This window comes from Ovis canadensis, chromosome 24 (assembly GCF_042477335.2).
Source record: "Ovis canadensis isolate MfBH-ARS-UI-01 breed Bighorn chromosome 24, ARS-UI_OviCan_v2, whole genome shotgun sequence".
NCBI classification, from domain to species: domain Eukaryota; kingdom Metazoa; phylum Chordata; class Mammalia; order Artiodactyla; family Bovidae; genus Ovis; species Ovis canadensis.
Genome location: NC_091268.1, coordinates 15888453 through 15912319, shown reverse-complemented (window position 1 = coordinate 15912319; position 23867 = coordinate 15888453). Strand labels below are relative to the sequence as shown.

General features: G+C 64.0%; 4 protein-coding genes across 42 annotated transcripts; 1 reads left to right on the top strand and 3 right to left on the bottom strand.

Moving 5' to 3' along the window:
* Positions 1-3: 3 nt before the first annotated feature.
* HAGHL (hydroxyacylglutathione hydrolase like) lies at positions 4-4220 on the bottom strand. Of its 32 annotated transcripts, none has more exons than XM_069570709.1 (9): positions 2960-4183; positions 2335-2554; positions 1920-2083; positions 1715-1832; positions 1538-1646; positions 1357-1460; positions 1058-1156; positions 680-756; positions 4-404 (listed from the first exon to the last, which is right to left on the bottom strand). In XM_069570709.1, exons 2-9 carry the CDS (start codon positions 2437-2439, stop codon positions 236-238), a joined length of 945 nt encoding a protein of 314 aa, XP_069426810.1. In that variant the 5' UTR covers positions 2440-2554; positions 2960-4183; the 3' UTR covers positions 4-235. The 32 variants fall into 32 exon arrangements, 31 of the variants coding, with proteins under 31 accessions (XP_069426810.1, XP_069426809.1, XP_069426807.1 ...); XM_069570708.1 differs by having other exon boundaries at positions 1058-1159; positions 2335-2442; positions 2960-4179; XM_069570706.1 differs by having other exon boundaries at positions 1058-1159; positions 2960-4178.
* On the top strand, positions 2940-7518 carry CCDC78 (coiled-coil domain containing 78). Of its 8 annotated transcripts, none has more exons than XM_069570692.1 (15): positions 2941-3768; positions 3967-4086; positions 4173-4259; positions 4437-4589; positions 4693-4776; positions 4874-4926; positions 5043-5121; positions 5206-5331; positions 5560-5747; positions 5878-6019; positions 6141-6184; positions 6769-6835; positions 6913-7009; positions 7102-7135; positions 7225-7518. In XM_069570692.1, exons 1-14 carry the CDS (start codon positions 3535-3537, stop codon positions 7125-7127), a joined length of 1500 nt encoding a protein of 499 aa, XP_069426793.1. In that variant the 5' UTR covers positions 2941-3534; the 3' UTR covers positions 7128-7135; positions 7225-7518. The 8 variants fall into 8 exon arrangements, with proteins under 8 accessions (XP_069426794.1, XP_069426792.1, XP_069426793.1 ...); XM_069570690.1 differs by having other exon boundaries at positions 2943-3768; positions 6909-7009; XM_069570693.1 differs by lacking the exon at positions 7225-7518 and having other exon boundaries at positions 2940-3768; positions 6913-6985; positions 7102-7218.
* Positions 7519-11862, bottom strand: ANTKMT (adenine nucleotide translocase lysine methyltransferase). Its single transcript, XM_069570733.1, has 5 exons — positions 8670-11862; positions 8354-8458; positions 8122-8262; positions 7902-7952; positions 7519-7774 (listed from the first exon to the last, which is right to left on the bottom strand). The coding sequence occupies exons 1-5, from the start codon at positions 8829-8831 to the stop codon at positions 7553-7555; spliced, it is 681 nt and encodes a 226-aa protein (XP_069426834.1). The 5' UTR covers positions 8832-11862; the 3' UTR covers positions 7519-7552.
* METRN (meteorin, glial cell differentiation regulator) lies at positions 7519-14315 on the bottom strand. The gene is made up of 9 exons (XM_069570700.1): positions 14094-14315; positions 13401-13801; positions 12588-12647; positions 12199-12500; positions 11877-12007; positions 8362-8458; positions 8122-8245; positions 7902-7952; positions 7519-7774 (listed from the first exon to the last, which is right to left on the bottom strand). The coding sequence occupies exons 1-5, from the start codon at positions 14189-14191 to the stop codon at positions 11903-11905; spliced, it is 966 nt and encodes a 321-aa protein (XP_069426801.1). The 5' UTR covers positions 14192-14315; the 3' UTR covers positions 7519-7774; positions 7902-7952; positions 8122-8245; positions 8362-8458; positions 11877-11902.
* Positions 14316-23867: the final 9552 nt, after the last annotated feature.

Genomic DNA, 23867 nt, shown 5'->3' with positions numbered 1-23867 from the left:
GTCTGTCTGCATCAAGAAAAAGGCCTTTCAAAGCTTTATTTGAAGTTCAGGAGCCCTGTGCACCCCACTGTACTGTGTGCAAACACCCATGTCTCACTGTGGCCCAGAGTGGGGCAGGGTGTCCAGCCCTGTAAGTGCCAGAGTGCCCACCCTCCGGGGCCGGGCAGGACTGAGGATGGCTGGGCCCTCCTGTGGGTTGAGGGAGGAGGGCTGTGTGGCCTGGCCCATGTAGAGCTCACTTCTGTCGGGGTGTGCTCAGGAGCCCCCACTGCAGCGCGAGGAGAGCCCGGGCCTGTGGCTGCAGCGGCTCAGCCGCCCTCTCGAAGCTCGCTCGCTCCCTGCAGAGCACATCCAGGACGTCGGCTGGGGCCACCTTCCCCGTGAACTTGCGCACAGACTCCTCTCTGTGGGGAGAGGGGGCACCATGGGGCTCAAAGGGATCCACGGGGTGAACCAGACATGGTGGTAGAGACAGCCCAGGGACTGGCCCCCTACCACCTGGTATCCAAATAAGTGCAGGGGAGACCCAGAGAACAAGTCGGCCCCGTGCCAGCCTGTTGTACAGCGAGGCCCCCGGGGAGGACACAGGTCCCCAAGACGCACTGGCTCAGGCCCTGCCCCATGCTCCCCAGCCCCCCTTACCCACACAGGAGGGCCCAGCACGCTGGCCAGTACTCACGCCACCCTCAGGAAGGGGTTGTAAAGGAGTTCCTCGCCCAGAGTTGCGGGCACTGTGGGCACATCATCCTCATCCCTCTGCTGGAACGAGAATAGGCCCCAGTCACCGCCTTGTCTGGCAGCCCCAGGCAGCTTGGCTCCGTCACCCGCAGCCTGGGGGTTTGAGCCCAGGCCCTGAAGGTGAGCACTTGAGGGCCAGACTGCAGGTGGCCCAGAGCCTAGAATGGGTGAACGCCCCAGCCAAGCCAGGCCTGGTCACCCAGGCCAGAAGTCACGGCTGACACCCCCCCCACACACACACACACACACTTGGTGCTGTCCTGGCCCCAGCCTGCCCCACCCTCCAACCTTGCCACTGAGAGTGGAGGAGCGGCCACACCTTGGCCCACAACAGCTTAGCCTTTACGTGGTCGTTGTAAGGCTCCACTTTCTGTGCGAACTCGAGGTTGCCCAATGTGTGCTCGTGGCCGCAGAATACCTTCTGGAGAGACGAGGTGCTCGGGTGCACAGCACGCCCACGGTCAGAGACGCTCCCCACCCCCTCGCCGGTCCACTTCCTGCCATGGCTGGCAAGAAGGCAGTCATCCTGAACCCTGGCGTAGGCAGGTGCAGTGCGTGCTGCTTATATGGGAAGCTGGGCCCCCACAGCCATGAGAGGGCAAGGGGCAGGCTGCTCACTGTCTCGGGGGGCAGGGTGCCCAAGGTCTCCACCAAGCTCTGGTACATCTGCTGAGCTGTGCCCTCCAGACGCGAGCCGCAGCCGGCCACGGACAGTGCATCCCCTGGGGAGTTGGGTGGGTCAGAGAGAGTGGAATGGGGCACGGGGAGGTGGGGCAGGTGGGTACAGGGCAGCCAGTACCTGAGAACACGGCGGGAGGGTCCGGACACTCCTCTTCCCACAGGAAGTAGCTCATGTGGCCCAAGGTGTGGCCAGGCGTCAGGAGGCAGCGCACGTGGATGGCCCCAAACTGTGGCAGAGGAGCAGGTGAGGATGTTGGGCCCAGGCTCTCTCCCCGTCCCTCCCAGGCGCGCTCACCCGCAGCTCCTCGCCATGTGCCAGCCTGCGCGTCAGCGCACAGATGCGCTCGTCCGCACCCAACACCACCAGACCAGGCAGCAGCCTCGCCAGTTCCGCGTTGCCGCGAGCGTGGTCCCTGAGGATGGTTGACAGTGGAATGGCGTGGGGTTGGGGCTCGTTGGAGTGAGCCCGCCTGCCCCAGCCCTGCCCCTGCGGCACTCACCAGTGGTGATGGGTTGTCAGCACAGTGGTCAGTGACGCCCCCTCCCGACCCACGATCTCCAGCAGCTGAAAGGGATGGGAGTTAGGGACACGCAGATGGCCCAGGGGCTGCCTGCATTGGGGCACCAGGCCTTGGGTGCACAGTGCCCCAGGCACGGGATGGTGCTAGGGACAGCAGAGACCCAGCAGATGATTAGTGAGCACCCACTGCGTACAAAATAGGCACCAGATGAAAAAGTTCAGAGATGGTTCTAACCTCAGAGGAGAACCAAATCAAGAAACCCTAAACTCCAAATAACCAGAGACCAGAAAATAGGGGAGGGTCTGCCCCCAGCAGTGTTGTCCAGAGCCTCTACCAGCGGCCTAAGGTGCCTGGGCCCACAGCAGTGCTCCCGCTGCCTCAAACCTGCCCTCACCCTTTTGGGCACGGCCACGTCCACGGCCACAGCTTCCCGCGTGCGCTCCTCGATGACCAGGTACATGTAGTTGTCCTCAAGCACAGGGATCACTTTGACCTTCATGACCTGCAGAGTTCAGCCGCACTGCACCTCCTGAGCCCCTTCCTCAGCGTGGGGCTGCCCTCTCCAGACTCCAGGCAGGGCTGTGTGCGGGAGGGGTCAGTTCCACACACACGCGCTGGGGGCCAGAAAGGAGCCTCGCTGGCTGCTGCCGGACTGTCCCGAGGCCCGTCTGGAAGGCCAAGCTCCAGGCTCCAGATGACCTGCAGCTGCGGGGACCAGTCCCTCGCCGAGACGCCTCCCGCCGCAGGCTCCGCCCCCACGCCAGAAGCCCCGCCCATAAAACCACGCCCCCGTCCGGTCCCGCCCCCAGTAGGACCGCTGCCCGAGTAGACCCCGCCGGCTTTCCAGGCCGCCCCCCTTCCCCCTCCCGGCGCAGCGCGACCCCGGGCCCACCCCTCTCCGGGCCCCGCCCCTCTCCGGGCCCCGCCCGTCCTCGGATCCCGCTCTCAGCGCCGCTCCGCAGGCCCCCGCCCCAGACCCCCTCCCGACCCCGCCGTCCCCTTCCCGAAGGTCCGCTTACCTCCGTGGGCTGGGCCAGCTGGTCGCGCGGACTCCCTGAAGGACAGGCGGACAGAGGCAGGCCTCGGGCGCCAATCCCGGGGCCTGGACGGAGCGCGCCACTCACGCCGCCGCCAACGGTCCGGGCCCAAGGGGCCCGCCCGCGGGGCCGGCCCGGAGCCTGCGCGCCGCGGGACCCGAGCCCGGCGCAGGCAGCACGCGTGCGCGGAGGGAGCGCGCGCACTCGTCCGGCCAGTCGCGCCCGGAGCTCTGGTGCCTACTCTGCGAAGCCCTCCTGGCACCGCGCTGAGCCAGTCTTCCTGAGTCCCCCGGCCCCGGGTTGGGACGTCTTCGGTCGGGCTGGGAGTATAGGGAGGCTCCCGTTTGTTCGGTTGCTCGTCCCGGCTCCCAGCCTGGGGGCCTGATGAGTGTGGAACCCACATGATAAGGCAATGCGCGCTGCCTAACAGTAACAGGCGCGGCCGCTCGGCTCCCCGTGCGCTGTCCCACACCTCCCGAGCCTGGGCCTTCTGCGCACTCCTGGTTCCATCCTCGCCCGTGAGACATGCTGGGGTGACCGTCTGAATTTCCCAGATAATGAAAAGGAAGCCGGAAAGGTGTCACCACCCACTGAACTGTCCTGCTCGCCCTCGTGGGCGGGGCACCGGGAGTCTCCTGGGAACGACAGAGGCCTTGGCAACACAAACCACGGTGTTGCAGCAACAGGCCAGTAGTCGATGCGACACTGGGCTTAGGGCAGCCTGCAGTCCCTTCTGTGTATGTATGGAGCATGTGGCAGCCCCAGAGCCCCCTCCTCGGGCCACTGAGAATGTGAGTCCTCCCAGGACACTCCTGCTTCTGGGGTGTCCCCTGTTCCCTCACAGGCCAGGAGGGGTGTATGTACTCAGGACCTGGGCCTGATCCTGGCCACGGGAGAGCCTGCAGCTCTGCCAGGCTGGGTGTGCAAGGGTGGAGGCCACAGCCCAGGCCTGAGACGAACCTTGGGGTTGAGTGGTGGTGCCTCCCTAGGTTCTGCCACGGGCCGAGGCCTGGCTGCCAGGAGTCCCTGGGGGTGCCGCAGCCTGGGCCACCAACCCTGGGATAGAGCTTCCCTCAGACCTAGAGCTGAGTGAGGAGCAGCGGCTGCAGGTGGGTGTGGGGCTTCTGGGTGCTGGCAGGAGGGAGGGCATCCCCAGGGCCTCACAGACTCAACCTCTCACCCTGACCAACCGCAGGTCTGCAAGGAGCTGGTCGACCTGCAGATCAAAAACCAGCGCCTGCAGGAACAGCACGATGCTGAAATCTTTGAGCTGAAGAGTGAGGTGGGCAATGATGTGTGCCCAGGTGTGGCATCCCGAGGGCATGTGGGGGGGTGCAGTTGTGCCCCGAGTGACTGTGCACACTCGCACTCTGTCTGTACACACTCACACACCCCACCTGTCCTGTGGATGCTATGTCCCTGTGGATGCCCAGATGGACGATGACCTGGTCTCCCGCAGATCCTGTGGCTCGAGAGCCGCATGCTTGAGCTGGAGCTGCAGGGAGCGCAGGCGGCCCCAGCAGAGGCTGATCCAGGGCACCACCCGGCCCTGGCACAGGAGCTTGGGCACAAGGCCAGGGGGCAAGGACACTCCTTCCGTCACAGACTCCAGGTCACCGGGAGTGCACGGCGGGAGGTGGGGGCGGGGGCTGCCTGGGTGGTAACTAAGCAGGTCCAGGGAGGGACAGTGAAGCCTAAACAGCTCTTCTGTGCAGGCACAGTCCACAGACTTCCTGACCCCCGAGAACAAGCAGCAGGAGCTGGGGGATGGCACAGGTGTGCAGCCACCCAGCCTGAAGGTCTGTCAGGGTTTCTCCCAGCCTGGGGTGGAGGTGGGGTGGGACAGGGGACCCGGGGTGTGGGCTTTCATCCAGCCAGCCGTCCTGTGCCCCACAGCTGCCGGCAGAGGCAAAGCGGGTACAGGAGCAGAAGGCCCTGGAGACATGTGTGTGAGTGGCTTCCTCCCTCATCTGGGACTGGAGGGCCCAGCGAGCAAGGGGGCTGTTCTCAAGGGGAAGGGGGGGTCACCCTTCCTGGGCCCGGCTGAGCCTCACACTGTCCACAGGGCAGCCCTGGGCCGGCAGCTGCAGGGAGCCTGGGAGGAGGCCAGGACAGCTGGGCAGCAACTGGCTGCACAAGGCGTGGTGAGGCCCAGCCCTACCTGCTTTGCAGAATGGCTTCGCAAAGTCCAGCTGTGGACACAGACTCAGGGCCTCCTCCACCCCCAGGTGTTGTCTGCCTGCCGGGGCCAGCTCCACCGGGCTGAGGCAGAAAACGCCCGGCTGCAGCTGCAACTCAAGAAGCTGAACGAGGCGTATGCCATCCGACTAAAGCACTGTGCCCGAATCGTGGCCGTGAGCACCAAGGGGTGGCCCTGTACTGGGTGGGAGGCCTCTGGGTCCCGGGGAGCCTGAGCCTGGCCTGACTGCGATCAACCACCTCCGAGAGACTCTTGACCTTGTTGGAGACTTCAGGCCTGTCCAGCACACTATCCTCAGACCAGCTCTAGGGAGGGAATTAAGAGGGAGAGATTGGATTCAACCAAACCCCGCCCCTCCCGGTCCTGGCCCCGCCTCCTCCAGGGATACGCAGATGGCGCAGGCCCGAAGCCCACAGTCGCAGCCCTTCGGACATTCTTGGAGACCACTCTGGAAGACATTAGGGCAGCTCATCACAGCCGTGAGCAACAGCTGGCCCGGGCCGCCCGCTCCTACCGCAAGTGCCTGGCAGATCTGAGCCGGAGGCATGAGGAGCTGCTGACTGCCCACAGGTGGGCCTCTCCCTGAGACGGGCACCCCGGGGTGGACGGCCCCTCCCTGAGACGGGCATCGGCGGGCAGACGGCCCTGTGAGACCCGGTGCAGGGCTTAGTGTGCAGCAGATGCTGGTGGACCCTGTCAGGGCCCCTAGGACCCCCAGGGCTGCCTTTGGTGCAGCCCCCTCAGATGTGGCGCTGCTGCCCTGGCACACAGTCACCGAATCCAGCCACCAGATGGAGGACCAGGCCAAGCCGGAGAAGCAGCTCCAGAAGCTCAAGGCCCAGGTGACCCCTCTCTGCTGCCCCCTAACCCACCCCAGGACCCCTTCCAGGCTCAGCCAAGCCCAAACCTCCAGGCCTTGGAGCAGCCTGCCCTGTTTAGCAACCCCTGCTCTTGTTCCCACAGGAGGGATCCAGTGAAGTCTCCCAGGGGGTTACATTAGAGCCGCAGTGAGTACCTAGTGTGGGTGCTGGGGGAGCCCATCTATTCTGGAAGGTGGCTATAGGGGCAGTGTTCCGGTTGCTGCAGCGAAGTGATCTCGCTGTGACTTCCAGTCTCGGCCTGCTTAGGAGACACTGTCTCAGAAAACCAAGTGCCTGGAGTGAGGAGGGGTCCTGACAGGAGAGGGGTTAACCTTGAATGGGAGGGTCAGGGAGACGCCCCAAGGAATGGACATCTCAGCTGAGACTCAGGAGCCCCAGCTGTAGACCGCTGGAGGCATGGACAGTAGAGGGCCTGACCCAGGACAAGGCAGGAACAGCTGCCCGGTTACTTTCACAGCCTTTGTGCCTTCATGTTCCCAGCGTGAAGCCTCCTTACTGACACTGCAATCACTCAGCTTTCCGAGTGGCCAGTGGGGCCCCCACAACCACCCCCCGCCATACACAGATGGCACCAAGACTCAGGCAAGGCCATCCCAAACTTGCTCCCAGGAGGAACCTCAAGGACCGCAGGGCCCTGACTTGAGCAGGGTTGTTGATCAGCACTTGGGTCAATGCCAGCTCTCACGCCCACCCCTCTGCCTCCTCTCAAGGGGCCTAGAAGCTGCGTCCTGGGCCCAGATCCGCCAGAATCTACAGGAGTTCGCCCGTGGCACCCAGGTAGTGAGCAGAGCCTGGCCTGAGGCCCCTCCTCACACTGCGCCTGGCTCATGGCTTGTGTCCCCTATGCCAGGCAGAGCTGGAGCGGGAGCGGGCACAGCTGCTGGTCCGCGCCACGATGGCAGAGGAGCAGCTTTCTGAGCTACAGGAGTATGTGGACCAGCACCTGGGAAGGTGGGCCTGGGATCTGGGGACCTCAGTCCCAGGCACTGGCAGCAGGGCTTGTCCACAACCAGGCAGGTGACTAACCTGGTTTCTTTGAGCAGGTACAAGCAGGAGATCCTACGGCTGAGAAAGCTGGTGGGTACAGGGGACCCCTGGAAAGTGGGGGCCATACCTTCAGACAAGCCCCAGCACCCAAGGACCTGCAGCCACTAACTGGTCAACAGGCAAACCTGGAGCAGAACTCTTCATAGTCAGCCAGCATGGCGCTCTCCCCAAAGCACCCCCTAGAAGATGACTTCACCCAGCCCTCCAGCCAACAAGCAGCAGGGTGGGGTCTTCCCTTGTGGTCCAGTGGCTAAGTCTCCACGCTCCCAATGCAGGGCACCCTGGTTCAATGCTGATCAAGGAACTAGATCCCACATGCCACAACTAAGAGTTCTCAAAAGAGTTCTCAAAAGATCCCACGTGCTGCAACTAAGACCCAGCATAACCAAATAAATAAATATTAAAAAACAGAATCAGGGTGGAGCCCAGAGTCTTTATTGCGTACAGTCACCCACTCTGAGAACTGGGTGTTCCAAGTATGGAGGCAGAACCGGGCCCTGGCACAGCCTGCCCAGCGGGCCCACCTCTGTGAATGTCATAGGCCCAGACTCGGTCCAGGCCCTCACCTACCACAGCCACAGGCTGCCAGGTGGGGAGGGGGAAGCGCCCAGACACCACGCGGGCTCCTGCAGGCAACTCTGCCTGCAGCTTGTCTTCCAGCAATGGGAGCTGTGGGAGAGAGGGGAGGGTGGCGTGGGCAGGCGGGTCATGGCTCCCCCTGGCAGCTCCTCCAGGCCCAGTGCCTACACTGGGGATGGCCTGGGCGTCCCATGGAGTCAGCAAACCCCAGACCTACCACACTAGGAGCCAGGAACACAGACACATTGTAGCAGTCCCTCAGGCTCACCTGCAGGAAGAGAAGTCACCCCAGCTGGGAAAGAGGTTTGGTGGGCATGGAGTCACCACAGCTTCCAAGGCCCAGCCCCAGCCTGCCAGGTGACAGAGGCACCATGCCAGAACTGGAAGCGTGGAGAGCAGGCGTGGGGTATGAGGGGATCCAGGGCTCCCTGGGTTACCTTCCAGAGGTCCTCACGGTGGTAGCGGACACTGCCAGCACAGCCTGCCCTCCAGGCACGCAGCCGCGCCAGTCCCACCAGCCAGGGGTTCAGCTCGTAGCCCACAGCGGGGCAGAGGCCGCACCTGTGGGCAGCCAGCACCTGTGGGCCCAGAGAGTCAGGTCCAAGAGACGCGGAGGCGCGCTCACAGAAAAGGTTATAGCAAAGATGTCCCCACACACACAGTCCTTACAATCCTACCGTCCCCAGAGCCCAGGTCCACTGTCTTCCCAGGACGACCTCGCAGCAACGACAATACGTGCTCCACCTGCCTGGCACTCGCGCCGACATAGGGCACCTGGACGCGGAAGGCGGGGCTGTGAGAGTGGGGCCCGCCTCCTAGGCCTCCTCTCTGGGCGAGGGATGTCAGGTCCCACTTGAAGCGAGCCCCACCCCACAGCCCCGCAGGCCCAGCGCAGCAGCACCCTCCGCCTCATACCTGCGCTCAGCGCCCCGCCCCAGCCCGGCCCACTCGGCCGGCGCAGGCCTGCCGCGCCCCGGCCCCGCACCTGCAGGCGCAGCGGCACGAGGCGGAAGCCTGGCTGCAGCAGCAGCGCCCACATGGCGTAGACTGCCAGGCCCGAGCCCGCCGCCACCTGCAGCAGCTCCAACGGGCCCGGCCGCCGCTCGCGCAGCTCCGTCAGCGCCTCGGCCGGGTCGTCCTGCTCCATGGCTGCGGGGCACTGGCTTAGGGGCGTCCCGCCGCAGGGACCCTCCCCGGCTCAGGCCCGAGATCCTCACGCCCCAGCACCGGGCCAGAGACAGCCCCTCCCCGCCGCCCTCGGCCTGCACCGCGCAGCTCCTTCCCGCTCCGCGCCCTCCCGACCCGGGTCGCCGACGCCGGAAGGGGCAGGGCGGCGGCCTCTCCGAGACGCCGGAAGCGGCCGGTCCCTTCGCGTCCCTTTTCCCCCGGGTCCCGGGCCCGTGCCGCGGGTTCCGGGGCGACCCTCGGGTTCTGGCCGCACAGCACGCGGCCCGTAGCGCTCGTCCCTCAGCCGCGGGCGTTGCTGCAGACCCTAGTGCGGCGCGTCCCAGAGCGGGGGCCGCCCGTGGGCGGAGGCCCGTGCGGTCTGGCTGGAGCCCAGGGGCGGCGGTCCGCCTGCGAGGAAGGGCTCGCGAGGCTGAGGTGGCGACCAGCACACCCCGATCGCCCGCCGAGCCCAGGAGCAGTCTCGGGGGGCCCGGGCCCTCCCACGGCTGAAGGCAAAGAGCCCGAGTGCGCGGGAAACGCCGGGCTCTGCAGAGGCGGGGGCGGGGGGCTGGGCTCCGCTGAGGGGCCGAGGGGGATTGACAAGAATTCAGCAGAACCGAGAAGACAGATGGCTGTCTCAGCGAGACGGGAGGGGAGACGAATACGAGGGGCTGGAGCCTCTGGCAACTGGCCCAGCCATGGGAGTGGGAGCAAGAGCCCCAGGAACTGGGGAGACCACCTCCCTTCTCCAGAAAGCATCACACACACAAAGAAAGATCGAGCTCCCAGAAGTACCCTGGCAGAACTTGGGAACGGGAGAAGGAACTGGCAGGACAGAGCCAGGACCCGCTCCTGAGGCCAGAAGGCCTTGAGTGGTAGAAACTTGTCTGCACACAGGCTGCTCCTCCATCCATGGCCCGTCAGGAGGCCCAGCGGGACGGACGCTGCTTCAGGCAACGTGGACCTGCCAGTGGACCTGCCGGATACCACTGTCCCCTCCCCCCGCGAAGTGCAGACTGCTCCACACTGGGGCCTCGCTGCCACCAGCGTGGAAGACAGGTGTCCTTGTGCCCTGCTCCCGAGACCTGAGTACTGGAGAGGAGGAGGGCTGCTCCCACCCCCAACCCAGAATCTCCTGCCTCCTTCCTGGCTCCCACTGCCCCTCCCCAGAAAGGGAGGACGTGCACTGGGTTTACACAGCATCCCATTCTTGCCTCTTTAGTTCCTCAAATTATTCCTGGTGCCTGGCACAGCACCTGACACCTAGAAGAAACTCAATAAAAGCTGGTCAAGTGAATGACAGCGCCTACCCAGACTCCCCCGTGAGCTCATTCACAAGTCCTTCACTTTCACACCTGCATCTGCCTGTCACCTTTGGGCACCGGAGCACACCTCCGTGAGTACAGGCGCCCAGTGAGGCCCCCAAAGGCATCTGCTCCCATAGCCCCGGCCCACATGCTCACCCACACCTTTCCCTTTGGCCCCTTCCTGGAGAGCAGGCATGAAGCGCCTGGCCTAGGCCTTCCTGGTGCCTCCCAAAGCACCCTGGGCCTCCTTTGGTCCTGTTGACCACACCCACTCCTGCTCTTTCTGCTCCTCCTGAGCTGGTTGCAAAGCCAACACTTTCTCTGGAGGAGGATGTGTGCATCAGAGGTTCTTCGTTAGAGGCACTTCCTGGGGCAGGTGGGTAGAGGCCAGCGTCCAGCCGAGGGCCCACCCCAAGGCAGCTGCCCTACATTTTTATGACAGATGGTCCCAGAGGCAATCCACAGTGACCACTGGGTGTGGCTGTAGGCCTCTCTCCAAAGAAGAGGAGAGCTGGCCAGAGCATCATGCCAAGAGCCAAGGGTAAGGCATCCCTCAGGTCTGGAGGGGAAGCCCTCCTTGACCAGGGCCTCTGCAGAGAGGAGGGGGCAGGAGAGCACACCCCCTCTCCTTCTCTGGTCTTTACTGAGACACTCCCTGTTGAGGGGGAGGGAAACAGGTATACAACGGTCTGGTCGAGGAAAGAGGTCCATGGGAGATCCAAATGTGGGGTCATCAGTATGTTGGTGGTATTTAAAGGCAGAAGGCTGGCCTTGCTCAGGATGTACTTGGAGGGGAGGTCTGGGGCCTGAGTCCCAAGCAATCCAGGATTGCCAGTCTGAGTCTGGGGGAGCAAGAGGCTCTGCAAGGAACCTTAAGAACAGCAGAGGTGGGAGGAACCCAGGGATGCTTGCTCTCCAGGGTGACTGTACTCCCCATCACAGTTCTCAGCAGTCCCCTCAGCAAGCGGCCCGTCCGAGGGAAGAAGTATGTCCCCCCAGCACTATAGCCTTAGACGGTCTGCCCCACGGAAACTCCAGAGCAGCTACTGGAGTGTCGCACTCTGCACAGGGCATGGCCACACGAGGCACCGACACCAGCTGAGTCTGGCAGTAGGCGCCCCAAGGAACCTTGCTCCCTTCCTGCCGGTAGGATGGCAGGGCTGCTTCTCCAGTAAGGACTGCAAGGAAAGTTGTATCTGGGGCTCAGCCCAGGAATCTCCCCAGATATGAGCTATGGCACTGGGTCAGCAGAGCCAGCTTGTTCCAGCTTCCGAAGTCCCCCGTGCACAGCCCCTCACCCCCTTCTCTTCCCCCCACCCCCCACCTGGCACTGGGCCTCTCAGCCTCAGGGCCTTCGGCATGGTCCAAGGCAATGACAATTAGGCCACTGGGGAGAGGTGGTGGAAATGGTCCTTAAGAGACCCCACTGTGTGCCCCCACCCACTGGAAATGGGCAACAAATAGGACCCCTGCAGGAGAGACCCCACAGCTGTGGGGGGAGCACATCGGAGGGGCCTGGGGACAGAAGCCCATTCTTCCCCATGGGTGGGGTGGGGCCAGGGTGACTACTGGGCTTGCGACACACCACTTGGGGAAGTTGGCAGGGTGCCAAACCGCAGCCCCTTCCTTCAGGGTGGGGAGTGGGGTTGCCTGGCGGCCCACCTGAGACCTTGGGGGTTACGGCCCCTTTTCATTCCCATTCTGAGTGGTAGAAGCACCTGGCATCGGGGCAGCAGACCGAGGGTCACGTGAGAGGGGGTCCCTGCATGCCCCCAACAGCAGCCCCTCGCCTGGGCATGGGCTGTGTGGCTGCGGTCTTGGGCTCTCTGAAGCGGGAGCTGTGCATCCCCTGAGGCCATGGGAGGAGAGAACGGAGTGAGGCGGCCTGGGCTGGGGGCCACGTGCACACTGGCTCACCCATTCAGCGCTCTCACTGGTCATCACTGTTACCTCAAAAGCAGGTGATGCTGTGATGCCGTCCGCAGGCCACCCCCCACCCTCCCCAGCACCCTGTTCCCAGGCCTGTCAGTCCAGCACCACCTCGCAGGGGTGCAGGTGGTCAGCGTGGGCAGCTGCGTAGGCACGGCTGAATTCCTGGAGGCGGGGAGCGCAGCCCAGCCAGGCCTCACCAAAGCGGCTCCAGCCCATGAAGAGGAAGGTGCCAGGGCTGGGGTGCACGCCACAGTGCAGTGGGGTGCGAATGGAGGCCTGCCCCTGGCCCCCGGGGCCCCCCACCCGGAAAACTGGCAGTGTCTGGCGGAGGACGCGGGCAGCTGCCACGGTGATGACAGATTCCTGTAGCTCTGCGTCGTGGGCGACTCCAAGGATATTTCCGTAGATCACTGTGGGGACACGTGTTGGCCAGTGGCCTCAGGGGAAGACAGGCCCCCGGCTCCTCCCCACCACCCACCCTGCAGCGGGGCACTCACCAAAGTCACTGGTGCACACGGCCAGGAGGAGCTCGGCATCACTGCAGGGTCTACAGGTAGCTGACATGCAGGGCAGGTCAGGAGTGGAGCCCTGAGCCCTCCCCCGGCTGGACACTCCTGTGTCCAGGGTGAGGGCAAGCTCCCAGACCCCCCTCAGGGCCTGATGGCACCTGGGGTCTCAGGGAACTTGTGTGCACACTCTGAAGACAGCCTGCACTTGTAACGCTAAAGGCTCATGTGTGTGTGATGCACACACAGCCACGGGCCAGCACGCAGGCATAGGGCCCAAAGGCCTGGAGCTGCAGGGCCGGGTTCCTGCCCGTCTTCCACAAGGAACCAGCAGGCAGTAACTCCCTGTCTCCCAGAGCTGCTTCCTGGGGCGCAAAGACACCAGCCCAGCCCCTGGGGCAGGAGGTTATGATGGGTTCGGGGGTCAGGGGACAGAGCAGACAGCGTCCCCATCCCCCGTGGGGTCAGGCTCCGACCTCCAGGAGAGCAAAGAGCTGGGCCTGGTGCCCTGCGGGGAGGCGGGGCTGCGTCTCCATGGTGACGGGCTCACAGTGGACTTCTGTTGTACTGGGCTGGGGGAGGGGAGGGAGGTCACCGCCGGGCCAGGGAGCCCTGGACAGCTTTGGCCGCCATCCCCTCCCCCAGCCCTTCAGGACCAGGGGCCCGGGTGGCCCTGCCTGGTCTCACCTTCTAGGATTCTGCCCCCCGCCCCTCCCCACCTGCCCTGCCTGTGACAAGCCGCCTCAGTTTCTCCTCCGGTGCGGTGGGGAGGACAGTCAGTTCTCCACCCAGACCCGCACTCACCATCCGCTCCAAGGCTGCGGGCCTGCGGGGGCAGCTCCAGACGCCCGTCCTCCCGCAGCTCGAAGCGGAAGGAGGCCACGCGGCGGCTGAGGTCGGGATGCGGGGTGGCCTGCAGGAAGAGGGCCCGGCGCTCGCGCGGACCCCAGCGCGCGCATCGGGCCCCAGCCGGGCCCTGGCCCTCGGCCAGCAGCAACTCTAGCGCGCCGCCCGCCCGCTCCGCGAAGACTTGGGCGCCTGCGAAGGGCCGCGTCGGCCGCAAACAGACGATGCCCAGCTGCGCGCCAGGCTCGGAGCCGCCCAGGGTGAGGCGCAGCGCCCCGGCCGGGTACAGCCACTCGATCTCGCCCTCCGCACAGGCCAGTGAGAGCTGTCCCACGCTGCCGGGCTCCTGAGTCAGGCCGCTGCGGACGGACAGGCGGCGCTGAGACGGGCGGCCCGAGTCCCCACCCGGCCAGCCTGTTCCCCTTGCACTCCGTCCCCGGAAGCACCAAGAGCCGCGTCCACTTGGCGGAGAACGAAACTGAGGCCCGGGGTGCAGAGACTGGGAGGCGAAGGTGGCAAAGGCAAGGGTTCGGCGCCGGGACAGAGCGCCCGAGAGAGCGGGCGGCACATCTCCCAGCCCGCGCCTAAGAGGCGCACACAGCGCACACGCACACGGGGTTGGCCCGTGGGGGCTTCCAGTGGGGCTCGTACCTGCCCCTCCAGCTGCAGCGGTCCTCCGAGTAGCCGGCGCGAGCGGCCGCGGCCAAGAGGCAGAAGCAAAGCGCGCAGAGCAGCGCAGGGGTCGACATGGCGCGGGGGACGCGCGGGGGCGCGGCGGGAGCAGGCGGGGCCTTGGCCCCGGCCCCGCACAGCCCCGACCGCCCGCGCCGCTTGCCACGCACCAGGCGGGAGCCTGAGAGCGGCTCAGGCAGTGGGCGGGCCGGACGGCCAATCGCGCCGCGGGCCCCGAACTTTCCACCAATCGCAGCGGCGCTCTCGAGGTGGGCGGATCGCCAGGGGCCCGGGAGGCGCCGGGGAAGGGGCTCCGCGGACGAGGAGTTCTGTGTCACCTCCTCAAGGCACCCCTACTCCACGCCCGCCTTCAGCCTCGCCCTGCACGCCGTCCTGCTCGGGCCCCTGTCCTCCAGGCCTTCGGCGGCAGTGGTGCCCACTGGAACATCTGGGGTAGGGGGGCTTCATCTGGGGGACTCTCTCCAAGTACGGTACCTGGGCCTGCGTCCCCCATCTCTCCCCAGCCTGGCCCTGGTGACTTCCCACATGACAGGTGGGTAACCCCGGGATGCGGGCCCAGGCTCGGTGAAGAAGCAGGAGCAAGAACAGCCCTAGCCCCAGAGTCAGGCCCTGGTAGGTCGGGCCAGGCTGGAGCCGGGCCCACTCTCTTAGAGGAAACTCGCAGCCAGTGTCACTGTGGAGGCCAGGGCAGGAGGAGAGGCGGGTGGCGATCAGCGGGGGATTGCAGAGATGGCCAGATAAAAGGGAGGACGGCCGACAACCTTGGCAAAGGCCTCACGGTGTGGACCCAGCGGACAGGCCCCAAAGAGCCTGGTGAAACGCTGGGGTTGGGTTACAGAGGCCTTAGGCCCATACTCAGAACTGCAGCCTCAGTACTGGACCGCTTGGGGTCCCTGAGAGCTTTGGCTGACAAAGACCCTCTGCTGTCTCTGGGTGTGAGGTCCCCCCACCCCAGCCTCCTGCTGCCCTGGGCCAGAAGTCCACCCTGACAGATGAGACAGACAGCGCCAGCGGGAAGGCGACATTGGAGCTGCTGCCAGACCGAGCAGACCACCGCCTCTTCCCTGGCACCACAGCCCTTCCAGGCCAATGAAAAGCCAGGCACCCACAGGGCTCAAGGGCTCAGTTGCCCCTGGCCCTAGGCAAGGCAGGTGGGAAAGTGAAAGTGTTAGCCTGTAGCCCACCAGGCTCCTCTGTCCATGGGATTCTCCAGGCAAGAATACTGGAATGGTTTGCCACACCCTCCTCCAGGGAAGCTTCTCAACCCAGGGATGGAACCCAAGTCTCTTATGTCTCCTGAACTGGCAGGTGATGGGTTCTTTACCACTAGCACCACCTGGGAAGCCTCTCAGTGAAGTAAGCCAGTCGCAAAAGATGAGTCTACTCACATGAAATGCCAAAACAGTCAAATTCATAGTGAAAAATTAGAATGGAGGTTGCTTGAGGCAAGGAGATGGGGAATTGGTCCTTAATGGGGACGGGGTGTTCATCTGGGAGGAACAGAGTGTTCTGGGGGTGATAGTGGTGACAGTGGTTTGACACACACTCGACACCCCAGTACACTTGGAAATGGTGAAGATGCTAAGCTGTATGTGTATTTTACCCAACAACGAATTTAGAAAGGGGCGCACAGGGCAAAAAAGATTTTCATGACCCAGATAACCACGATGGTGTGATCACTGACCTAGAGCCAGACATCCTGGAGTGTGAAGTCAAATGGGCCTTAGAAAGCATCACTATGAACAGAGCTAGTGGAGGTGATGGAATTCCAGTTGAGCTACTTCAAATCCTGAAAGATGATGCTGTGAAAGTGCTGCACTCAATATGCCAGCAAATTTGGAAAACTCAGCAGTGGCCACAGGACTGGAAAAGGTCAGTTCTCATTCCAGTCCCAAAGAAGGGCAATGCCAGAGTGTTCAAACTACTGCACAATTGCACTCATCTCACACTAGCAAGGTAATGCTCAAAATTCTCCAAGCCAGGCTTCAACAATACGTGAACTGTGAACTTCCAGATGTTCAGACTGGATTTAGAAAAGGCAGAGGAACCAGAGATCAAATTGCCAACATTCATTGACTATGTAAAAGCCTTGGACTGTGTGGATCACAACAAACTGGAAAATTCTTAAAGAGATGGTAACACCAGACCATCTTACCTGCCTCCTGAGAAATCTTGTATACAGGTCAAGAAACAACAGAACTGGACATGGAACAGACTGGTTCCAAATTGGGAAAGGAGCATGCCAAGGCTGTATATTGTCACCCTGCTTATTTAACTTATATGCAGAGTACATCATGGGAAATACCAGGCTGGATGAAGCACAAGGTGGAATCAAGATTGCCGGGAGAAATATCAATAACCTCAGATACACAGATGATACCACCCTTATGGCAGAAAGTGAAGAAGAAATAAAGGGTCTCTTGGTGAAAGTGAAAGAGGAGAGTGAAAAAGTTGGCTTAAAGCTCAACATTCAGAAAACGAAGATCATGGCATCTGGTCCCATCACTTCATGGCAAATAGATGGGGAAATAATGGAAACAGTGACAGACTTTATTTTCTTGGGCTCCAAAATCACTGTAGATGGTGCCTGCAGCCATGAAATTAAACGACGCTTGCTCCTTGGAATTAAAAAGCGGAGACATTACTTTGCCATCAAAGGTCTGTCTAGTCAAGGCTATGGTTTTTCCAGTAGTCATGCATGGATGTAAGAGTTGGACTATAAAGAAAGCTGAGCGCAGAAGAATTGATGCTTTTGAACTGTAGTGTTGGAGAAGACTCTTGAGAGTCCCTTGGACTGCAAGCAGATCCAACTAGTCCATCCTAAAGGAGATCAGTCCTGAATATTCACTGGAAGGGCTGATGCTGAAGCTGAAACTCCAATACTTTGGCCATCTGATGTGAAGAGCTGACTCATTGGAAAAGACCCTGATGTTGGGAAAGATTGAGGGCAGGAGGAGAAGGGGACAACACAGGATGAGATGGTTGGATGGCATCACCAACTCGATGGACATAAGTTTGAGTAAACTCCAGGAGTTGGTGATGGACAGGGAAGCCTGGCGTGCTGCAGTCCATGGGGTCGCAGAGAGTCAGACACAACTGAGCGACTGAACTGAGCTGAGCACAGGGCATGGCACTGAGCAAAGGAGTCTCCAGTGGGAGGAAGGGAACGGGAATCCCGGTCAGTCACATTTGCTGAGACCTAGGTCCAGTTCCCAGCGCCCTGGACCGCCCTTGCCCCAGGCTGGCGAAGCTGACAGAGGGCTTCAGGCGCCCTCCGGTGTCAGTGTGGGGAGTTGCTTCAGACCCTCGTTCCGCTGGCTGGGGGCCTTGGCTCCCCACACTCCCTCTCCGCCCCCTCCCACCCTGAGAATGGGACAGTGTCCCTGGGTTTCTGGGAGGGGCTCCTAAAGAGTGATCTGGTCTGTCAAGGGCACAAGCCTGGCCCTGAGGTGGCCCCCTGATAGCAAGCTTCCCCTTCCTCCTGCCCAGCTGCTTCTTCAAGGGCTGGGTGGTGGCGCTGACTGTCACCTGCGGAAGAAGACCCTGCAGGCTGCCTCTGCTCACAGCTCCTGGCCCTGCAGCCTGTGAGGGGTGCTTCTCCGAAGCGCCCAGTGTGGTTAGCCATCAGAGATCTGATGCCCACATCAAAAAGCCCAAAAGGCTGTGGACGCAGAAGACGTGCTTGGTAAATACCCAAAGAGTGAGTGTGTGGACGGACGAATGACACCCCAAATCTCAGGTAACTCCCCAACACTGTGTTCTGTTTGGAGGCTCTTGTGTGTCCCCCCAGCTCAAGACCCTGCAGTGCCCTGACCCTCCAAAATGGGCTTCTCTCCACTTCCCACTCAGAGCCCAGGTCCTGGCTGGGGACGAGCAGATGGTGGAACCAGGAGCAGTCTCAGGTGGGCCATGCCCTCCGGCAAGGGGGCAGCCCTGCAGGGTGCAGGGCACAGGTGAGGGGCACGCAAGATCAGGGTGGGGCTGGGCCGTCCGGGGCCTGTGGGAGCCGCACAAAGCCCAGGCGCAGTCAGTGGGGATGGACGAATGGAAACAACACCCCAGGTCTGGTTGGCGCCCCGGGCAAACCAGGAACAGGAAGCTGGCCAGTGGGAGGCAGGAACTGGCTTCAAGGGATTGGCTAGCAGAGCTGCTCCTGAGGAAATGGTGGGAAAGCCCAGAGGGGTCAAGTTTCCCCAGCTGCCAAGACCTCTCCTTTGGGCTCCTGTTTCAGCAAAATCGAGGAGAGGGAGAGACGTGGGCTGAGCAGAGGCCAGCTGAGCCTGTGGCCCCAGCTGAGCCTGTGGGCACCCAGACCCCCGCAGCCAGGACTTCCTGAAGGTGTGCTGCAACTGACCTGGGGCAGGGCGCCATCACCCTTGGAGGGGCTGGGGGCTGGAGACACCAAGATGGTTCCCACAACCGAGAGCCACGTGGTGCCAGGAAGCTGCCACCCAGTGGCACACTCCACGGGTGCCCACAATCCACACTGGCCTGGAAGGCTCCTGGCCAGCCTGACCTAGGGAGCCCCAGGGTGCTGGAGGGACCGGCCCTCCCAGAGACCCGATCAGGGAGACAGTCAAATCTGTCAGCTCTCACGGGCAGCCTGAACAACCTCTGGTTCCCCTTCACCTGCACAGCCCCCACCTCGTTCCCAGCTGGACTCTGGCCTGGCCCACATATGAGCCTGTACCTTAGGACACATGGCAAGTTTCCTCCCTTGACAAGAAGACCACTGCCTCCCTCCTGCCGCCCCACATACACCTTGCATCTTCTTCAGGAGCCAAAAATGCAGCTGCAGATTGATTTGCAGCTGAGCTAAAAATAACCACCAGGCTCCAGCCAGGGCCCGGGAAAATATCCCATTGCTAGGAGACAACGTTACTGGGAAACCGCCATTGCTAGGCAACTGGGTTGCTTGGTGACAGCTGGGCCCTGAGTCATACTCAGTCCTGGCCACTCCACCCCCCACACCCCCTCCCCTGCCTTGGTGAGTCGGGCCTGGGTCCCAGGAGGAGGGAAGGCAGGGAGCAAAAGCTAGAGGCAGCAGAGGCCTGCCACCCACCACCCGCCACCTCCCACAGCTGCCAGGGCCACCCCACGCTGTGAGGTTCTCACTTCCCTGGGCTCCCATCAGGCTTCAGAGTGCTGAGGACCGTCAAACACACCTGTGGCCTCCCCATGCCACGTGGTCCCCCCCCGCCACGTGGTCCCCCCTGCAGGCCCTCTCAGGGCCCCTGCCTCTGGGTGGGGAGCAGGGACAGTGGGGGCACAGTGCCCATCCTCCCTGCGGGTCCAGGGCAGCCTGACCTCTGGGGAGCATGGGGCTGGCCCCACCTGTGCTACACCAGGATCTCCAAGGCGACCCCTTGGGTGAGGCCCCTCTTACTTTCCAAGATGGGACCTGCTTGTCTGAGGCCCCACCCCGGGAGGGCGGACCTGAGCCCAGGTTTGTGATCCCGGAGCACACACCTCACCCCACGAGGAAGGAACCCCGTGAGGAGGTCGGGCCTGCAGAGCCGCGAGGTAAGCAGCTCCGTTCCCCGATGTGACTGTGGCTCCCTCTCAGGGCACAGTGTGCCAACGGCCTTTCGTCCTCACCCCCTCATGCTGCAGAGCTGGAGACCCCCCGCTGCCTGGGCTAGGGAGACTCCTCTGTGCCCAGGCATCAAGATGAGGGGATTTCCAGGTGAGGGGTGCCCCCAAGTGAGTGCAGGGGTGTTTTAGGTGATGTGGTGATCAGGTGAGGGGTGTCCCAGGTGAGGGGAGCTCCAGGTGAGAGGCACTCTGGGTGAGGGAAGCTCCAGGCAAGGGGAGCCCCAGGTGAGGGGAACCCCAGGGAAGGGGAGCTTAGGGGAGGGGTGCTCCAAGTGGGGGAAGCTCCAAGTGAGGGGAGCTCCAGGGGAAGGGTGCTCCAAGTGAGGGGAGCCCCAGGGGAGGGGAGCCCCAGGTGTTGGCACAGCCTGCTCTCTGCCTGGGCCCTGGCACTTGCTGAGGGGCGAGAGCCCCTCAAAGTGCAAAGTGAAGCCCTGCCTCCCAGTCAGGGCATTGTGCACACCGGGGTCAGGGTCCGGGCTGCCCCATTGCCCCCTGCCACCGGGGCTGAGCCCACATGGAGGTGACGGGCTGGGTCAGACAGCACTCCCCAGTCACCCCAGGCCTCACGCACCCCCACCCACCCCACCAGGCCCCCTCCTTTGGTCAGGGTCAGCAGGGCGGGGCGCCAGTCCCCACCACACCCAGAGCTGTCCTCACCCAGCCAGCGCCCACACAGCTGCCTGAGCGGCACCACCCAGGCCAGTGCGGAGGGCCAGCCTGCCTTCTCCCGCTGCCCCGCCTCACACCAGCCCCCCTGGGTCTGCTTCCCGTCAAAATGTTGCTGACAAGAGCCGGTTTCATTTTCTATTAAGGTTCTCAGGGGGCTGCCTCTCCGCCCTGAGGCTCTTTCCCTGGAGCAAAGACCCCGCTTTGCTCCGCCCGAACACCTGGTCCCTCTGCTGACTCCCAGGAGGTCCCGAGGTGGGCAGTATGAGCCTCGGTCCTCCACCCCGAGTCTGCTGGGAGTCCTGGCATCCCCAAGGGCCCAGACAGAGCCTTCCGCATCCTCCCGCCCCGCCCCGTCCCACCCTCTCTCCAGGCCTATTCCAGAGGTAAAGTGCCTCAGGACCTTTGCACACCCCTTCTTGAACAACTTCGTTTGCCCTCTCTCCCTTGGGGGACTCAGTTTCGTGTCCTGTCCTCAGGAGCCCCACCCACCCACCACCACCCTCGGAGGTCTCCATCACGTGGCCCTCTTGAACCTCCATCGCGCTCGTCTCTCTCCAAAATGATCTACTGGTCACTTGTTTCTCTGCTCTGCGGGTGCGCAACTGTGTCCCCCGCTGAAGGAGGTTCCGGGCCCTGGTACCCACAGGTGCGCGGAGGATGTGATGGCCGCGCGGTGAAGGGGGCCCGGCCGTCCGCTCCGCAGGAGGGGCCGGGAGGGGGAGGGTCGGACCGCTGGCGCCCAAGGGCTCCATCCTCTGGGCCCCGCTGGATTCGGGGTCCCCGCCGCTCCTCCGAGGCAGGGCTCGCTCTAGCCTGGCTCTCCGTTGGCGGGCCTGGACCTTCCTTCGCCTCCCTCCTGCCCTCGCCGGCCCTCCTCTCCGCTCCCCGCCCCGCCGCGCGCCGGGTTTGTTATTGTGCGGGCGCCCGTGGCAAGGGGGAGCGGGGGCGCGTGCCGGGGCGGCGCGTGCCCGTGGGCGCCGCGGCGGGAGCGCGCTGTGCGCGCGGGAGGGCGCGGCGGGGCGGGGCGGGGCTCGGCATCCTCGGCACCCCCGCCCGGGCTCGCCAGCCCGGATTGGCTACCGGCGCCGGGAGCGCGCGAGGGAGCGGCGCGTAAGGCCGGGCGGGGGGCGCGCGCGGTTCCGCCGGCGGCCGCGGAGGAGCGCGGGGAGGAGGGCGGTGGAGGAGCGCGGGGAGGAGGGCGAGGGGAGGGAGGAGGCGCCCGCCCCGCTCCCTGCAAAGCGGCCTTATTTATCTGGGCACAGCCATAGCCTCCCCGGTGGGAGGCTCGGGCGGCCGATCCTCTCCCACCGGGGAGCTCCTCTCGGGGGGCAGCGGAGGGGCCCGGCCAGGCCGGACGCGGGTCGCGGGGCGCGGCCGGGCCCTGCCTGCCAGGCCAGCACCTCGGTCGCCTCCTCGCCTCGCCGGTGCCCATGCCGGGCTCCCCATGACAGGAGGACGCCCGGTGGACAGCGTGGCATGAGCCAGGAGCCCGGGCCGAGGTAAGGTGTGTGTGCCGGGCCAGGCTACAAGGCGGGGAGGGGGCAGGCCACAACACCGGGGAGGGGGCAGGCCACAGCACCGCGGAGGCCACAATGAGCAGGAGGCTGGGAGGGGGCTTGGGACAGCGCCGCCGCCACCCCCCCCCCCCCCCGCCCCGAGGGCTTACGTAACCGCAGCCCCTTCCCTGGCGGCTGCAGCTGGGCCTCCAGCCCTGCCAGACCTTCCCCCAGCCCTTCACCCCAGTGGCTGCCTGGTTGAGGCCCGATCCCCATGGCAACTGGACCAAGGCTGTGGGTCGGTGCCACCGTGCTCTTCCCCCGTGGAAGCCGAATTACAGGACCCCAGCTGGGCTGCCTGGGTGAGGTCCCAGACCCCACAGCACTCAGGACTCCTCACCCCAGCACCATGAGCCCCTGTGCCTGGAGACAGGTGTTAGATACAGTTACACTCCAAGAGGAGCTTGTGAACGCGAGGCCCAGTCGCTGACCTGCCCCTGGACACCTGAGCCTGGCCCTGCATGGAGCCGCCACAGTGGGAGGTCGAGGGGAAGGGAGGGCGAAGGCCACATGTGCTCTGGAGGAGGGGCCGGGTGCTGGCCAAGGCTGGAGGGCCCCAGAAGCAGAGCTGGGCACCCTGAGACTTGCTGGGGGAGGGTCTGTCCTTCTGGGGGTTTGAGTGGGTCGAGGAGTCCCCCACCCATGACCCGAGAAGGAGAGAAGGTCTGGCTGTTGGAGCCTCCAGGAGCCTGCAGCCTGGTCGCCACTCCTCCACCCCTCCCAGCCTCTGCACGGGAGGGTTTCCCTCTATGGACAGGGCCCATGGACCAGGGACAGGGCCCATGGACCAGGGACAGTCCAGGCCCCCGTGGCGCCACGCAGAGCCTGGGGCCCTTTCTTCCCACAGATGCCTTCGAAGGATGCTGGACGGCAGCCTTGGGGCAGGAGGCCTGGGCTGGTTGGGAGCCTGAGAGGTTTGGGGTCCCCCAGGGCGACGCACTGGCTCCATAGGAGGTGGCCCTAGGGCTAGCCGAGGCTGTCTGGGGAGGAGGGGTATTCAAGGCCCAGTCCCAAACACGGGCAGAGCGGGGAGTCCGTGAAGGCCCCAGGGGACCCCAGGACTCACTTAGCCAGGTGCCTGCTGCCTCTGTGGCCTGGCTCCCCCTCACCGGGGGCCTGGGGGGGCCTCTGCCTCCCCTTGTGTGGGCCAGGCCTACGGGCATCTCTGACGCTGTGAGGGTTCACGGGGCCGATGCCATCCTCCAGCTCACACCCACTTTCGGGGCACTCACACAAGTCCTGTCGCCCACTAGTGAGAAGGGACCAAGTAGCTGGCGGTTGGAGCACCCGGACACTCACGTCAGCTGGGCCCAGCCTCAAGAAGGGCCGCACTGCGGGGACCAGGGAGACCTGTCGCCTGGAGGCTGGGGAAGGGGTTCCTGGGCTGGCACTGTGAGCTGTCTGCAGCCCCCATCTCGTCACACGTGGGAGCTGCTGCTGTGTCTGAGGGCTGGCTTGAGGGACAAGTGGAGGTGGCAGCAAAGTGGGTGGCCCGGAACCTCCCCTCCCAGTCGCCCGGGGGAGCCTCAGTCAGACCCACTGCAGAGGGTGGGCTTGGGCTCCCCTGGGTAGTGTTTGAGGCACTGGATACCCCAGGCCCTGGAGGGCGTGGACCCTTCAGGGCAGAGAGGCCTGGAGCCTGGCACGTACTCCCGGAGGTGCCCGGTCCCGCGTGGCTGAGCTGCCCTGAGCTTGGCCATAGGACGTGCTCTGCTGGAGCACCAACTCGGCTCTCTCTTGAGGCCCACGTGCTGCCTTTCCAGAGCCCCGGCTGCCTGGGTGGGGCAGCCCGCGCCCCCAAGCATCTCTGAGCTGGGGGCGGGAGGGGAGCGCTGCTGCTAGGACGTGTACAACGTGATAGGGATGTGTGTGTGCCTGAGTCACAGAGCTTGTCACGAAATGTGTCAGCCCG

Bases quoted from the DNA above. Each gene is read 5' to 3' on its own strand.
- HAGHL (XM_069570701.1), bottom strand. From the start codon at position 2,439: ATGAAGGTCAAAGTGATCCCTGTGCTTGAGGACAACTACATGTACCTG. The intron at 1,833-1,919 runs GTGAGTGCCGCA...AACCATCCTCAG, and splicing joins CTGACAACCCATCACCACTG to GGACCACGCTCGCGGCAACG. The intron at 760-1,057 runs GTGTGGCCGCTC...TTCTCGTTCCAG, and splicing joins CTAAGCTGTTGTGGGCCAAG to CAGAGGGATGAGGATGATGT.
- METRN (XM_069570700.1), bottom strand. From the start codon at position 14,191: ATGTCGACCCCTGCGCTGCTCTGCGCGCTTTGCTTCTGCCTCTTGGCC. The intron at 12,648-13,400 runs GTGAGTGCGGGT...CCTGCATGTCAG, and splicing joins CCGCAGCCTTGGAGCGGATG to CTACCTGTAGACCCTGCAGT. The intron at 12,501-12,587 runs GTGAGTGCCCCG...GTGTCCCCACAG, and splicing joins CGTGTGCACCAGTGACTTTG to TGATCTACGGAAATATCCTT.
- ANTKMT (XM_069570733.1), bottom strand. From the start codon at position 8,831: ATGGAGCAGGACGACCCGGCCGAGGCGCTGACGGAGCTGCGCGAGCGG. The intron at 8,263-8,353 runs GTAAGGACTGTG...CTGGGCCCACAG, and splicing joins GCTCTGGGGACGGTAGGATT to GTGCTGGCTGCCCACAGGTG. The intron at 7,775-7,901 runs GTAGGTCTGGGG...TCTCTCCCACAG, and splicing joins TGTTCCTGGCTCCTAGTGTG to CTCCCATTGCTGGAAGACAA.
- CCDC78 (XM_069570688.1), top strand. From the start codon at position 3,535: ATGAAAAGGAAGCCGGAAAGGTGTCACCACCCACTGAACTGTCCTGCT. The intron at 4,260-4,436 runs GTGGGCAATGAT...GGTCTCCCGCAG, and splicing joins TCTTTGAGCTGAAGAGTGAG to ATCCTGTGGCTCGAGAGCCG. The intron at 6,836-6,908 runs GTAGTGAGCAGA...CCCCTATGCCAG, and splicing joins AGTTCGCCCGTGGCACCCAG to GCAGAGCTGGAGCGGGAGCG.